The 15440-nt window shown below is 34.2% G+C and overlaps 1 protein-coding gene across 1 annotated transcript in view; it reads right to left on the reverse strand.

Moving 5' to 3' along the window:
* The window catches only part of SLCO1A2 (solute carrier organic anion transporter family member 1A2), a 56938-nt gene extending 53412 nt beyond the window's left edge, over window positions 1-3526 (reverse strand). Inside the window, exons 1-2 of the mRNA XM_049627160.1 lie at window positions 3342-3526; window positions 2882-3001 (exon numbers count right to left, since the gene is read on the reverse strand). Coding sequence (XP_049483117.1) covers window positions 2882-2941 — 60 coding nt within the window. The 5' untranslated portion in view covers window positions 2942-3001; window positions 3342-3526. The remainder of the gene's footprint in view (window positions 1-2881; window positions 3002-3341) is intronic.
* Window positions 3527-15440: the final 11914 nt, after the last annotated feature.

The raw sequence follows: 15440 nt of genomic DNA on the forward strand, positions 1-15440 counted from the left end.
GATTTCACTTCTTAAAATGTTTTAATGACTTCTCAAAAACAAACATTTATACTTTTTTAGATGGCAAACCATGTTTCATCTATATGTCAGTAACATTCCTGCTGCTTATCCCTATACATAATGTTCTACTTAAAGTTTCTTTAATTCACCATGCCATTTTACATCTCAGTGTATTTTACAGGATGGTATTCCACTTGTAATACTTTTCTTCCTCTTGTATATATGATAAATATATACTCAATTTTTAAAAGTCAACTCTATCATCATTTCTATCATCAAGACTTCTTGTTCTGCTCCCCAAGTAGCCTTGACCACTCACTCTACCTTCTCATCCTGCTGTGTACTGCCTCTATTATAGCCCTTATCGCCGTGCACTTTATGTATGTACTTGGATGCCTCCTTCACTGTACTGTGAACAATTCAAATATGGGATACATATATTATTTATCTTTAGATCATTGGTGTCTAGGCACTTAATACAGGTTTGTTGAATTAATAACAGAATAAGTATTCAAAAACATCTTGAAGAAGTGGTCAGAGCTGAAAGTAAGCTGAATATAAGATGAAATGTAATAGAATTAAATACAACTGAGATGAATTGGCTGTACCAATTCATTTGGAGAAATCTGAATAGAAATTTATGTGGAAAAAGTCCTGAGAAATTTAAGTATAAAGCTCAATATGAACTAAACCATTATATGGCTATATCTCTGTTTATTCTTTTATAGTAAATGTCATTTGTAGAAACTGTCTCCACACTATAAATCTTTGCAGAGCACATTATTGAGGAAAAAAAATTCACATGGTTTTATATTTAATTTTAATTTTAAGTGTTTATTTCTGAAAAAGAGAGAGAGAGAGAGAAAGAGAGAGATCATGAGTGGGGGAGGGGCAGAGAGAGAGGGAGGCACAGAATCCCAAGCAGGCTCCAGGCTCTGAGCTGTTTGCACAGCGCCCGAGGTGGGTCTCGAACCCACAAACCACGAGATCATGACCTGAGCTGAAGCCGGACGCTTAACCGACAGAGCCACGTAGGTGCCCCTTCAGGTTTTATATTTAAAAGCAAGGTCTACCAAATAATGTACAAATCATATTTAGGGGTATAATTTATTTTATTTAATATTTTAAGAACAGACACTAGAAGAATCATGGCCCCAGTGTTCTTTCCTAAAACACCTAGATGGGTTACCTAAACTGTTTGGTTCTAGTCACAAAGTAAAAGCAATCAGTGGCTATTCTGACTCATGTCTAGTACGAAATAACCTCTATACTTGTGAAGCTAGTTCTACTAGCTGTTAACAGTAATGCCACAGAGTTTGAAGCAAACTTACTGAGGACAGTCCACTGATGTTTTTTAAGAATTTTGCTTAAAATTTACTACTATAAGGGCACAAGTTAAAAGTTTAGGAGCTACTGAGCTTTGAAAAATAATAAAAAATGAAGACTATCCAGTTATCCTCAAGTTTAAATAAACCATGTGATTATCTACTGAAAAAAAAAAAAGAATTTTGCTTAACATGCATATTTTTAAGTTCAGAGAAGCCAAAAAAAAAAAAAAATCTGGCTATTAAGCAGTTGCTTCCCAATTTACCTGATAAATTTGTCCTTGCAACATTTTACCATAATGTGAACATCAATATCTAATCTTGTCATACCCCTAAGTAAGCAAATATTACATTAAAACCTTTTTTTAAATAAATGACACTTGACTTTTATACACAAATGCTATTAATACTAATTTTTTACTTCCAAGTTTTTATTTAAATTCCAGTTAGTGAAAATATAGTACTATTAATAATAATAGCTAATATTTATAGAATGTATATAATATTCTAGTCATTTTCCAAGTATGTAAAAAGGAAAAAATCCTATGAAATAGGAGTTTTGTTATTACCTTTTTCAAATCAGAAAGATGAAGCAATCACAAAGAGCAACTTGTCCAAGGTCATATGGCAAGAAAGCAGTTGAACCTAGGCATGAACACGGGGAGCCTGAGCCTAGATCCTTATTTTTAACCATTCAGTTTTAGGATAAGGGCATGAGAATTGAGGGATAATTTAAGGGGAATTTTTTTTTTTTTGTAAGGGGATTTTTTAAATAAATAATTAAGACAGCATTTCAGGCAAATGTAGCTTGCTAGATCTAAATCATCATTCTCCACTTTTATGCACATGTATAGATTTTCCCTACACATGTATGAAGAGAAAACAAACTTTGATAAGGAGAATATTGGTGACATTAGTCTAAAAACCACTTGCAGTCACTAGCTTTAGAATCAAGACAAATATCCAGATCCCTTGGTTTAAAACAAATTAAAATTTTCTTTGAAGGCAAATGGCTTTGAAGCTATACAAAAAGAATTTGTTCTGAAATGGTCAAGAGTACCAGAAACAGCTAACAAAATGGGCATTATTCTTGCAGACAATGGTTGATATGTTGCCAAAGCTTGAAGTAAATATTTGTTTTACTAGGTCATTGTGAATTAATCGTTACAAACAGACCAACAAAGCATTTCTGTACAATGAACCGTTTTCTAGGTGAGACCCCCACACTCCTCTGGACTAAAAACCCCAAAAGAGTGAACATTAAATTGGCCGTTTTATCCAGAAAATCAAATCCTATTGTAACATATTATCGCCTGAAAACTTTTAAGAACTTGTCTTCCATTTAAGTTCCTCAAAATCATTTCTGATTAAATTACCTGAATCAGTAGCCCTGTTTAACCCTCAGTTATAAAACCAACTTAATTAAAGCAAGAAATTATCAATATATTAGGTAATGTGACATTAACATTAAAGCACTTCATGTGAGCAACTTTGCAAACTCTAAACTAAAAAAAAAAAGTACACATACATATATCCATACACACAAAAGTCCATACCTTCATCTTGGAAAGACATCTTATTCTATGGGTTTTAATTCTTTTCTCATTTTCTGCCATGTTGTTCTTCTGAGTGTTCCAAATATTTATGTTTCAAAGCTTGAAATTTCTTAGTTCGTCCTTTTAGGAAGACAAAAATCTGTTAACTGGCAAAATCATAAGTCGTCATTCTTTTGAAGAAAATATAGAATCTGAGTAACAATCAGATTCTACTGTATTACAAAAATACCTTAGAAGCTTTTATTCAGATCCAGAAAATAATGATGTTAGAGAAGATTTAGTTGCTAATTTTCCACTGAGAAAGTTACATCAAATAACTTTAGTTAGTCTTTAGCTAGATTAAAGATATTATAATAATTTGCTATGGTCCCCTTGCAAAATAATGACCACATGGTTAAAACAAAGGTTTTCATTTCTTTAGCCAAAACAAATAGAACCAAAGTGAGCTTTTTGGACTTACATGAAAATGCTGCTTTTAAGAACACAAAGACTTTGATTTGTGTTTGTGCTAAAAATCTGCTTCAGCAAGCCTACCAAGGCTCAAAAATCTCTATTTGGCCAGGCTCCCTCTTCAAGTTCTTTGCGTTCCAAGACTTCCCTGGAGTCTCAGGAAGGGAAACACTTTCTGGGGCACTGCTGATTCAAGGAAACCTGGGGAGATATGGAATTTTAATCATGGAAATAGTCTAAGTAAAAATAACAAATAATTCTGTGATCTGGAAAAGAATCCTACAGTTGCAAGTTAGAATGTGAGGTGTATAAGAAGACCAAATATATAAGTGGAGAGCGATATGCCTACATATGTAATAAATACAGATATATGTGTACTTGTATATAATACATAGGCACACATTTTTATATGTAAAACAAGAAGATGAGTTAAACTCTATTAAATTCTACTAACCCCTTCTCAAAGATTTTGTCTATTTGTGTCTTGAAACTAGGACAATAAATTTCATATTTAAAAAAAAAAAAAGAAAGAAACTAGGGCATTATTTTGCCCCAAAACTAAAGTGTTTCACTCTGACAATATTTATTTTCATAAATCCACTTCAGGTTGCCAGAATGATATTTTAGTAGTATCTTCAATGTTCATTTATTAAAATCCTCTGAACAAAATCCATTTATTTTTTTTTAATTTTTTTTTCAACGTTTTTTATTTATTTTTGGGACAGAGAGAGACAGAGCATGAATGGGGGAGGGGCAGAGAGAGAGGGAGACACAGAATCGGAAACAGGCTCCAGGCTCCGAGCCATCAGCCCAGAGCCTGATGCGGGGCTCGAACTCACGGACCGCGAGATCGTGACCTGGCTGAAGTCGGACACTTAACCGACTGCGCCATCCAGGCGCCCCTGAACAAAATCCATTTAATAAGTGATCCTCAATGATTCCCATTTTCCAAAACTTAATTGTCTTACCTCTATACATTTGCTGAATCCCACTTCCCTACATGCATGAAGGCAACAGTCTAAACAATTATGTATGAACTTAGTTTTCTTTACTCATTCTCTCACAGACAACAAATATGTCTGCTATGTACCAGACATAGTGCTAATCACAAGATTTCAGCAGTGTTTAAGACAGATAGGCTGTCTTATAGACAACAGAAACTAGTTATAACCTAGTTAATGAGTCTCTGTGGAAAGTACTTGGACCCAGATCCCAAGGAAATTCTATTTTTATTGAAAAACATAAAACTTCTAAATAAAACACAGTGGAATAGAACTGAATAGCATCAGATCAAATACAAATTGTTTGGTATGTAAGAGGTGAGAAATTCATAGATCATACATGAAAATTATTAGAGACAATCTTGGCAAATCTGAATGGCATACACATGAACTCATGCTGAAATCCCCCACCTAAAATGCCAAATCACCTTAACTATAGAACAAGTACATGGCCTTAGTTTTGGAAAAACCAATAGATAGGGTTAATTTTTCGAAAGAATGGGAACTGCTATTCTTTGGTTCTCATTTGTATTATACCTGCTTTTTATTTTATACCTGTATTATAAACCTCTCAGCTGCTCTCGTTCCTTCCTTCTCATGATTTAGAATCTGGTCTTTCCTCTGCCTTTTTTCCTTCTGTTCTCCTTGCTAATATCTGAGCCCAATTATGGTCACCCAATGAAACAGTACAAGAGGGAGAAAACTTATTCCTCTTCCATGTCAAAGTTGGCTTTACTCTTTAGTGGCTAAAGTCATGACTATTCTAAATGCCTATTTTCCTATGCAGCCACAGAACATAGAAGGTGGAGTTAGTGACACAGAAAGTCACTACAAAGGGGAATTCTGTAGTTCTTTCTATGCGTTGTGATACTATGTAACCATCTTGAGCAGGTTTTATCACCATGCCTCAAAGATTTGTTTGAAATGTGTTTACTATCTTGAGAGAAGTTCTATAAACAGTTGTCTTGCCTGGGGTAAGAGGTAGTGTGTGAAGCTAAGCACTTGGAAGAAATTAAATGTGATTGAGTTAATAGTAAACTTTCCCTAAAAATTTTTTGGCTTTTCAGATATGTTTAAAACTTTTAATGAAGGAAAATAAAGGAATGAATAAAATTTATTCTGTTTGTTTAACAAAATTCATGAAATCCAATGGTTAATGTCACCATCACTTTTGAGCACCGTGGCTCTGAATCAGGGAATGCACGTGTTGTTTCTTCATATCTCATGGCCCTGCAAGTGCCAGCCATGTGAACAGTCCCTTTTTGTTAGCACAGTGTTGTTTACGTGGTGACTTCTGCTCCTGGGACTACAGTGTCACCAATAAATCTCCATCAATCATTACTGTTAATGAAAACAACTTGCTTGAGTTTTATTAAGTGGAGAAGCATTTTCTTTCACTAACTCCTTCTCAGCATTCAAATGAAAGCAGGTAATTCTTTAGTATGTGTTCTCATACAAATGTGGTTGAGTGTCTTCCATACCTAGTGGTCATGACTCTGGGGGTTTTTGTTTTTGTATTGTTTTTTAGTTGTGGTAAAGGCACATTATAGAATTAACTAAATGCACATTTTTGGTATTTGGATCTCTAGAACTTTTTCATCTTGCATGACTGAAATTCTATAACCATTGAATAGCAACACCCTGGGGGTTTTGGCACCCCTTGGTTGTCAGCCCTTAATGATATGTTTCAGTCACAAAAGAGTGCAATTTTTAAAAAATGAATAAATGGTCCTGTTTGTGCTTTCCCCCCAATGTTAAGTATCTAGACACAGTTTTTTGTTACTATAAATCACTGAAGAAACATGTATACATTTAATTTTACATTATTCTATACTATTAAGAAAATAAAGGCTTTCCTTTATCATGACAAAACTAGCAATACATACATGAAGAAGACTTAGGAGAACATCCTTTCCCGGGAAAAAAAAGAGAGGGCTGCACCAGCAAAAATCTTACGAAAGTTGTTTATTTCCAGAATCTTCAAATGGTTCCTACTAGCCCTGCAAGAAGAGAACAGCCTCTTGCTGCTGTCCAGCTGAAATAATTTCAACCAATAGCACAACAAGTAGTGCCAATCAGGCATGTATGGAAGCAACAATAACTCTTTGTATGATGCCTACCAAATTATTTTTCTTCTATTAGTTCATTTCCATCAGAAATCAAAAAATAAGATAATGGGTTCTGCAAATCAGCATCATAAATATAGTTATATTTTCCTTCCTACATGCAGAGGAGGTACAAGAAATGCACGACTGCAGACAAAGGGTAGAAACTTAACTGGGTCATAGACTTGTACATGGATTTCACCAGGCAAAGTGAAAAATAGAACATACAAAAACACAAACAAAAGCTTCCACTAGCAATCCAGAAATAAATATACCTACCGTGTTACTTTGGGTAACATACTGTCTAACTCTGGGTAATAGACCAATATGTGGAAAAAGTAAAACTGAAACCTGACTTCTAAATCTTTAGGAGAACTGATTGTAAATATCATCATTGTTACTTCATGCCAATTTACTCTAGAGAATGACTAGATAATTATGGGAATAGCTAACACTTTCCACACTTGTCATATAAACTGTTTCATTTATTTAGATTATTACTCCAATTCTTCTTTTCCTTTTGCCTTCATAGACATAACTTTGTATACAAAAATGTGTTCCTTCGTTTAATTATGGCAAGTAAATACTGAGCTGCTCCTTTTTCTCATAGACATAATATTTTGTCTGTTTATAAAGCTCCCCAAATAAAATGTTTACTTTTCCCCCCCAAACCATTGATATATGTATTTGTCCATTCATATTAATAGAGGCAGCTAGATATAATAAAAATGTCAGGACATGAAGCCCATTTAGCTAATCCTAGTTTAGTTGTGAGTTGTTTAATCTCTTGAGCCTATTTTTCCTTAACAATGATGTTGGACTATTTATGCCTATCTTGCAAGATTGTTAATGAAGATTGAGTTATAAAATTTACATAAGATCCCTAGCTTTGTTGTTGGAATGAAACAGTTACTCTATAAATGGCAATGATTATTATTCATTCATTCCCCAAATATTTATTAAGACTCTACTACATTCCAAGCACAGTAGTTGGTGCTAGGGATACAGAGATGAATAACATATGTTCTTGCTCTCAAGAGATCTCATAAGCTATTGGGGTTGGGGGGATAGACAATTAAATGATACTCATAGCTAGTTAGTGCCATAATGCAGACAATTTGAACTAATGGGAAGAAGTGATTCATGAAAACTGGTTTTTTGAATACTCATTTGGAATATCATTTGAATACAGCACAGCAGTTTAAGTACTTGGGCTCTGAAGTGAAGCACAACTGGTTTGAAAGCCTGGTGTTAAACTAGCTGTGTGATTTTTACAGGTTACCTTAATCTATCCACACAAGGAAGATAGCCTCTACCTTTGTATCAGCCAAGGTTTGGACAGAAAAACAGAGCTCATGACAGGTAGTTCAGTAAAGGAATTTAATATGAAAAAGTGTCATAAAGGTATTAGAAGAGTTAAAAAGCCATATACCAGTAGGAAGTCATTCCCATGCCTAACGCTGTTATCAAAAAGGGAAAAAGACTGCGCTGCAGGAGCTGGTGTCCTTCAAGGACACACAGCCACTGTCAGAGGCTCTACCTAAAGTGGGTGGATATGCCCTGGCTGTTTTTTTCTCTTTACACTCCTGTCAAAAGTTCAGAAATAACAGAAGTAAGACCAATGAATCACTCGAGTAGTAATTAATAAAAGTTTACTGTGCACAGACCAAAAAAGATAGTTTGCAAAACCAGGAGCACTAAAACTGTGAGAAGTGAGATGGTTAATTTTCAGAAACACCAAATAAAAGCTGTGCTATGTAGTTAATAATAAGCTTACAACCTATTGGGAATATGTACGAACTGCTCCCCTGCAATGGAACCCAAACCCTTAGACACTTCACTTCCTGGTTCTTCTTCCCCTCTTCATCTCACTTATTTTTCGTGGGCTTTGCAATGAGTATGCGGCAAAGAACTGAAGTCTCTGCATCACCTCAAGGAATGTACATTTGTTCCAATCAGACTACTTTTTACCTTACACGGGCATAGGTGACTTCCAGGTAAGGCTGTAACCTGTATAGTACTCAGCCGATGAGGAATCAGGAGAGGGAACTGCATGCTATGAGATAAATTGCCTGTGTAACTGTACCAAGTGTGCTTGTTCATCAGGCACCCACTCTTGTAAGAATGTTGATTAAATCCTCACTTCACTGTGCTCTGAGTCTCTGTGTTACTCTGTTGATTGGGTCAGTGGGCTTATTTATCACACAAACGAAAACATGGAATGTGGCTCAGCAGTATATTATTATAAAGCATCTAAGCATAGTAAGAAAACAGTGACTGTTTTATTTTCACAATGGTTGGTCAGAATATTAGAATTTTCTTAAGTGATAGTGAATTGGTCAGTGGTTATTTCATATCAACTTTGGGAAATACTTTAAGTTTTGCTTATGATTTCCAGAAGCACAAGCAAGAAATAACCCACATCCAGTTAGTCTTGCAAAAAATAAACTAAATTAAATGAGTAAACTGGTTTTCTCTGCTCCAGGAATTTCCAAGGCTGATCTTGTTTGTTTTGATTTTAACAATTCCAGTCTCACACCAATACTTGCCTCTGACAACCTAACATGAAATCAGATGCAAGGGTGCCTGGGAGATTCAGTCTCTTGGGATACAGAGAGGATCAGAGGATGGGAGGCAGAAAAACAAATAACCAAGACAGCCACAATCAGTTGGAGTAGATTTAAAATAATATGTAATAAAAGTGTAATATGATGCTAGAGGATAATCAACATGCAGTGAAGGGTTGCTATTTATATTATTGGATAATATACTTTCAATCCTCAATACTCTTTTTTTTAGTTTATTTATTTATTTTGAGAGAGGGAGAGAAAGTGAGAGCATATGGGAGGGGCAGCTACAGAGAGAAAGAGAGAGAGAGAGAGAGAGAGAGAATCCCAAGCAGGCTCTGCACCATTCGTGCAGAGCTTGATGAGGGGCTTAAACTAATGAACCATGAGATCATGACCTGAGCCAAAATCAAGAGTCAGATGTTTAACTGACTGAGCCACCAGGTGCCCCCTCAATGTCTTTTTAATTCTCAGTAATAGACTCAGGAGATTTAACTAGTTCCATAATTGGCCAGCTCTCAACTTTACATATGTAGACATTGCAATCTATATGTGATAACCAGTAAGACATGAGACTTTGTCATCAAATGAACTGATTTTCAGCTGACTCATACATAAATCAATTATTTTTATATTATGTAAACACAGTTTCAGTCACCAAATCTTCACATAAAAAGGTACATATCCAGCTTTCTTATTTAAGTTATATGTAGGAAAAATGTCCAAAGAGAACTGAGCTATATACTCTTAGTTACCACTAAGTGCTTTGTTAGAATGTTTCAACAACCAGATTTTTAAAAGTACAGTCAGAAGTAAACCTGTCAATGGTGGAATAAGAAAAAGGGAAAAGACTAGCATTATTATTATTCCTTATTCTCATTATTTCCTTCTATGTGGATAGAATTCACAACCAAATCCTCTCTCTGTAACCTCACCTACTCCATGTGAGATGGCTGATATGATTGAAAGACTACTTGGGAAAGCCTATTTATTTGGAGGTCAACTGTAAGAAAGTGTGCTAACAGAAGTAAGCTACATTCCCTATCAGCTTGGTAAGTGCTAAAAGTGATGTTTTGGACTCTGTGTGTTATACTTTCCTGTCTTGTTTTTCAATTGACTCAAATTAGGATGGGGGAAATCTGGTATTTATTGATATTTATTGGACACTCTCAAAGGTCCCAACAAACAAAGAAAGCATGGAGAAGCAGTTTTCCTAAAAGGCTATTACCAGATTAGAAAAACACAAGATCTATTATTATATATACAATATGATACCATTTTTTGTAAAACTATATATAATTGGAGATAATAAAAAATATAAACTTTGTACATAATTTTTATATTGTAGGCCCTCTCTAGAAGCTTTATAAATGTCAATCCATTTAATTTTCCTAAAACTCTATGACATCAATAATATCATCCCAACTTTAAAGATGTGGAATTAAAGCACAGAGAGGTCAAGTAATGTGTGCAAGGACATATAGCTTGTAAGTGTCAGAGCCAAGATTCAGATCCAAGCAGTATGCCTTTGAGATTAACCTAGGCTGCCTCTCCATTAGGATGTGGGGTGTGTATGTGTGTGTGTGTGTGTGTGTGTGTGTGTGTTCATTGTGGTATTCATTTAGATAAAATACTGAAAGACCTAAACCAGAATCTTAAAAGCAGTTCTCTCTGGATGGGTTATGGTTGATTTTGCTTTGTTTTTCCTTTGGAAATTTCTGTGCTGTTTTCCACAATAATGGTTATACTTTTTTTATTTAAAAAAAATAGAGAAAAAGAGCACCCATCTTTGGAATTGATTTTTTTTTAATGTAATAAGAATGTAGCACACTTCTACTTCATGTTCATATTGTATTCCTAACTACTTCTATTTTTTCTTATTTCTTTAATTATTTTGCTTTCACTAATATATTTTGTCTCCTTTTCTCTCCCTTCTCTTTGATTATTTGGTATTTATTTTAGCTATTCAGCCCAATGCATTTATAAATTTCCTGACTGAAGCCGCTGAAAGAGCTAGAAGGTATCTGGGCTCACTACTTAGCACTTCACACTGGCTGCATGTTGGCACAGGCCATGAAGGTATCCATTCCTATTTCTACTCTGGGATTAGTAAGTGAAACAATTGTTTAAATTATATAAAGGGAACAGTTTAGAGGCCTGAATAAATATCGAGAGGCTCGGGGGCTAGTGTCAGTCACATGAATGTGCACATGACTAGCATCTCCTTCAAGTTACCCCTCAGCTGAATTTGTCAGCATGGTGGCTTGGGTCATTAGACAATTTTAAATTATCTTTATTCATGGCCGTATGCTTTTTTATTTATACTTCTAATGGGCCACTGAATGGGCCACAGGAAGCTTGAGAAGCACTAATGTTAAAATATAACCTAATGAGGAGCATTAAAAAATGGTAATTTTTTTAGTTGATTTATTTACTTTGAGAGAGAGAAAGAGAGTGGGGAGGAGCAGAGAAAAAGGGAGAAAGAATCCCAAGGAGTCTCTGCACCATCAGCACAGAGCCCAGTGTGGTGTTCGATCTCATGAACTGTGAGATCATGACCTGAGCCAAAATCAAGAGTCAGACCCTCAATCGACTAAGTCACCCAGGTGCCCCCCAAAATAATAATGTTATAAATTTCCCATAAGGTTAGTTTCATTGGATCATTAAGTTTCATTCATCTAATCAAAAATTTTACCTAGGACCTTATCTTATGGCCTTATTGTTCCAAAATCAATTTTGAAAAGGAATAATAGGTGGAAAATTGAACCTAGATGTTTTTTTCACACTCAGAGACATATCTGCAAATAATAACTTAAAAGCCATTCCCCTATTTCCTCAATTTGAAAAAAAGTCAAACATTATAAAACTAACTTTTCTGATTTTTAAAAAATTTTTAAACCATCTAAGCATAGAAATTCCTAACATCATATCAGCTTTTTAAATACCTTAAGAAATATAATAAACACAAAAATCTACATTTTCATATGTGATTCCCCACAGCCAAAGACAACATAATGTCATTTTTGGATTTATTTCTTCACAGATCAAACATTTACTCACAATATTAGTTTAAAATTAAGAGTGTACACCTTTTGTTAATATGATGTACATGACAAGAAATTTGCATTCATACTTAATATTACCAAATATCATAATTAAATAAAATTAATAATTGCCTACCAATATCAATTTAAAATTAAACATTTAGGGGCACCTGGGTAGCTCTTGGTTTCAGCTTAGGTCATGATCCTAGGGTTGTGGGATCAAGCCCCATGTTGGGCTCTGCACTGAGTGTGGAGCCTTCTCAAAATTCTCTCTCACTTTCCCTCTGCCCTTCTTCCCCACACATGCTCTCTCCCTCGCTCTAAAACATAAAATAAAAAAATTAAATTAAACATTTAGGTATAATTGTCTACTATTAAATAAGCTTTTTTTAATTTATAAGAATTTTCAAAAGATTATGCATTATCGTGAAGGAGAATAAGAATCTTATATAAGCCAAAAGAGATGGATGAACACTGGTCCAGTCAAGTTCTCACTTGGAAAATATGGAAATAGACATCATATGTATCTATGCACACAAAATACCTAATAAAACACTTTTACACAGTGATTGACTAAAAGCCAAAATATTGCCAAAGTCCATGGTTCTTAGCCAGAACATATCATAATAGTCAACCTACTGGTCTATCTTTTTACCTATTCCTATGATCTAACACTCCCCACCAGAAATGAATGCTGTTAAAGCAGAGCTTTTATGAACAGTTTCATTTATTGGATCTGCTCCTTTAAGCAGCAGTATTGTTTTAGCAGTGTTTATTTTGGTATAACTTCAAACATAGAGAAAAGTTGCAAGAATATACAGAATTTCCATATACTTTTTACTCATATTCACCTGTTAGTTACATTTTGCATCATTTGCTTCCACATTCTCTCCCTTTTCCTCTACCCCCTTCTTTCTCTCTCATTCTCTTTGTGTATATGTTCTTCCCTTCCCACTCCTAAGCCGCTTGAATACTTTGGAGATACTGTGATCCTTTCTTATTAAAGATATCTGTGTGTATTTCCTAAAAACAAAGATATTCTTAAAGATATTCTTTTATATAACCAGAACACAATTATCAAAGCCTGAGAATTTAACATTAGTTCAATATTCTTATCTAATCCATAGTTTGTATTCAAGTTGCATCAGTTGTCCTAATAAGGTCTTATAACTTTTCTGTTTTAATAATGTAGGATCCAATCCAGCACCATACCCTGCATTTCATTGTCATATCTTAGTTTATTTTGATCAGAAACAGTTAGTTATTCAGTTTTTCCTTTTTCTTTCTTTCTTTCTTTCCATTTTTTCCCTCTTTTAAGTATTTCCTGAACTTGAATTTTTTTTTAGCATAAGTTAGCTGTTTTGTAAAATATTTCTCAAAATGAGTTTGTCTGATGTTTCTTCTTAAGTTCTGGTTACACATTTTAGATAGGAATACCACTGAAGTGATGTGTCCTCCTCAGGGCATATAATCTTGAGGCACATGATGTCAGCTTGTTGCAATTTTGCAAACCTTAGCTTTGATCACTTGGTGAAAGTATAGCTGCCATTTTTTTCTATATAATTATTATTTTCCTTTTGTAATTCATAAATAATTTCTGTGGAGATACTTTGAGACCTGTGTAAATATCCTGTTTCTCCTCAGATTTTGATCCTCTAGTTTTAGTATCCATTGATGGTTTTCTAATCCCTTTATTCCTGTTAAATTTATTAGTAGGCATTCTGGTATTAAAAAAAAAAGAGCTATCATTTTTCTCTCAATGTTTATTTATTCATTTACTTCAATATGGACTCATGAGTTTTATTTGATGAGTTATAATCTATTGCCTTCATTATATATATTCATGTTCAAATTTCCCAATAGAAATCCCTTCCAACTGGTTACTCTATTTTTTGGCTATGTCTCCATCATTGTTTGGGCATTTCCTTTTTTTCTGGCTCTTGAAAATATTCTAGGCTCATTTTCATTCTCCCTGGCACAGCTCTTGGGTTAACTTTTTCTCCAAGAAACCCCAGTTTCTTTAGGGGGAAATAATATTTACAAACCAAGATAGAGATATATACATATGTACTCCCAGGAAATAGATGTCTATATCAACAAGTAAAGATAGGTAATATAGATATAGGAAAATGCATAGATACTGAACACAGGTTCAAACTGATAACTTCCAATTCCAATCCAAAACATTTTCCATGATGACAACACTGATCTGTACTGAAATAATCATTTTTTTTCTTCTTGGAAAAAAATTCATCCTCTCTGTTATTAACTGCAGATAATTTTTTATCTCAAGTTCTTATAACAAGGCATTATTTTTACTCAATATACTTGACTCCAAAAGCTAATATAATATAATATCATGTCTTTGGATTTATTTGTCAATAAATTCATGTCCTTACTTAGTTCAATAATTTAAAGTAAAACTAAACTTCTAAAATAGCTTGCTACTTTTTAAATATTTTCCCCGGCTGACAAGTATCTCTCTCTCTCTCTTTTTTTTTTTTTTTTTTTTTTTTTGTTGCCTTGTTTTTTGCTCATTTATCTGTTCTGAGCACTCTGTCCTCTGGCTGATTGCCTCTGTGTTTTCTGAGCTTAAGCAATGGAAAAGTCTTTATTGTACTTATTTTGTTGTTGTTGTTTTTGTTTTGTTTGTTTTTGTATTTTTTGTATTTTCTTGTTTTCTAATTTTTTTTTATTTTCTTATTTGCTTTTTGCTAGAAGTTTAACCTCTGTACTAAGTCCAAGACAAACACATTCTCACTCCATTCAGCAGATACAGACACCAATGGATGGTTTTGCTGTTTAACTCTTTCTCCTTATTAAATGACATTGCCTACACGTATTTATACAAGTATTTGTCTATTCATGTGGGTGTTCTTTGTATGAGGAAGGATATGTGGGCACATTAGAAAAAGCACAGTTGATTGAAATCTGAAGAAATTTTGAGGTAAGAGGAAGTTAAGAGAATATGTGTGGAATGACTACCACATTCTCAGTGAGGAGAATTAAGTTTGTCAGTAGAAAGCAAATGGGTCAGGGACATGCTGGAAGACCACAGTAGAATGAAACAAGTTAAAAATGGTCACTGTTGAGGTTAAAAACAAAAGGTGAAATGGAAGTGAGTAAAAAGATTGGTGAATAGCACTGATTGCTAGACTGAGTAAGATTTGATGATACAATTTTATAGAAGATCATAAATACCATTGTGTAATTAGTGCCAGAAATATTCAATAGAAATAGAAAAATAGGGAGATAAATAGAAAAATGTGCTTATCTAGAATTTGGAATTGGCAATTTTGATTCAATAATTGGTTAGGGGAGTAAAGAAAGTTAAGAGGCCAGTAAGTATAGAATTGAAATTATGTACCATAAAGCCAAGTTTGAGTACAGAA

Source organism: Panthera uncia, chromosome B4 (assembly GCF_023721935.1).
Source record: "Panthera uncia isolate 11264 chromosome B4, Puncia_PCG_1.0, whole genome shotgun sequence".
Classification (NCBI taxonomy): Eukaryota; Metazoa; Chordata; class Mammalia; order Carnivora; family Felidae; genus Panthera; species Panthera uncia.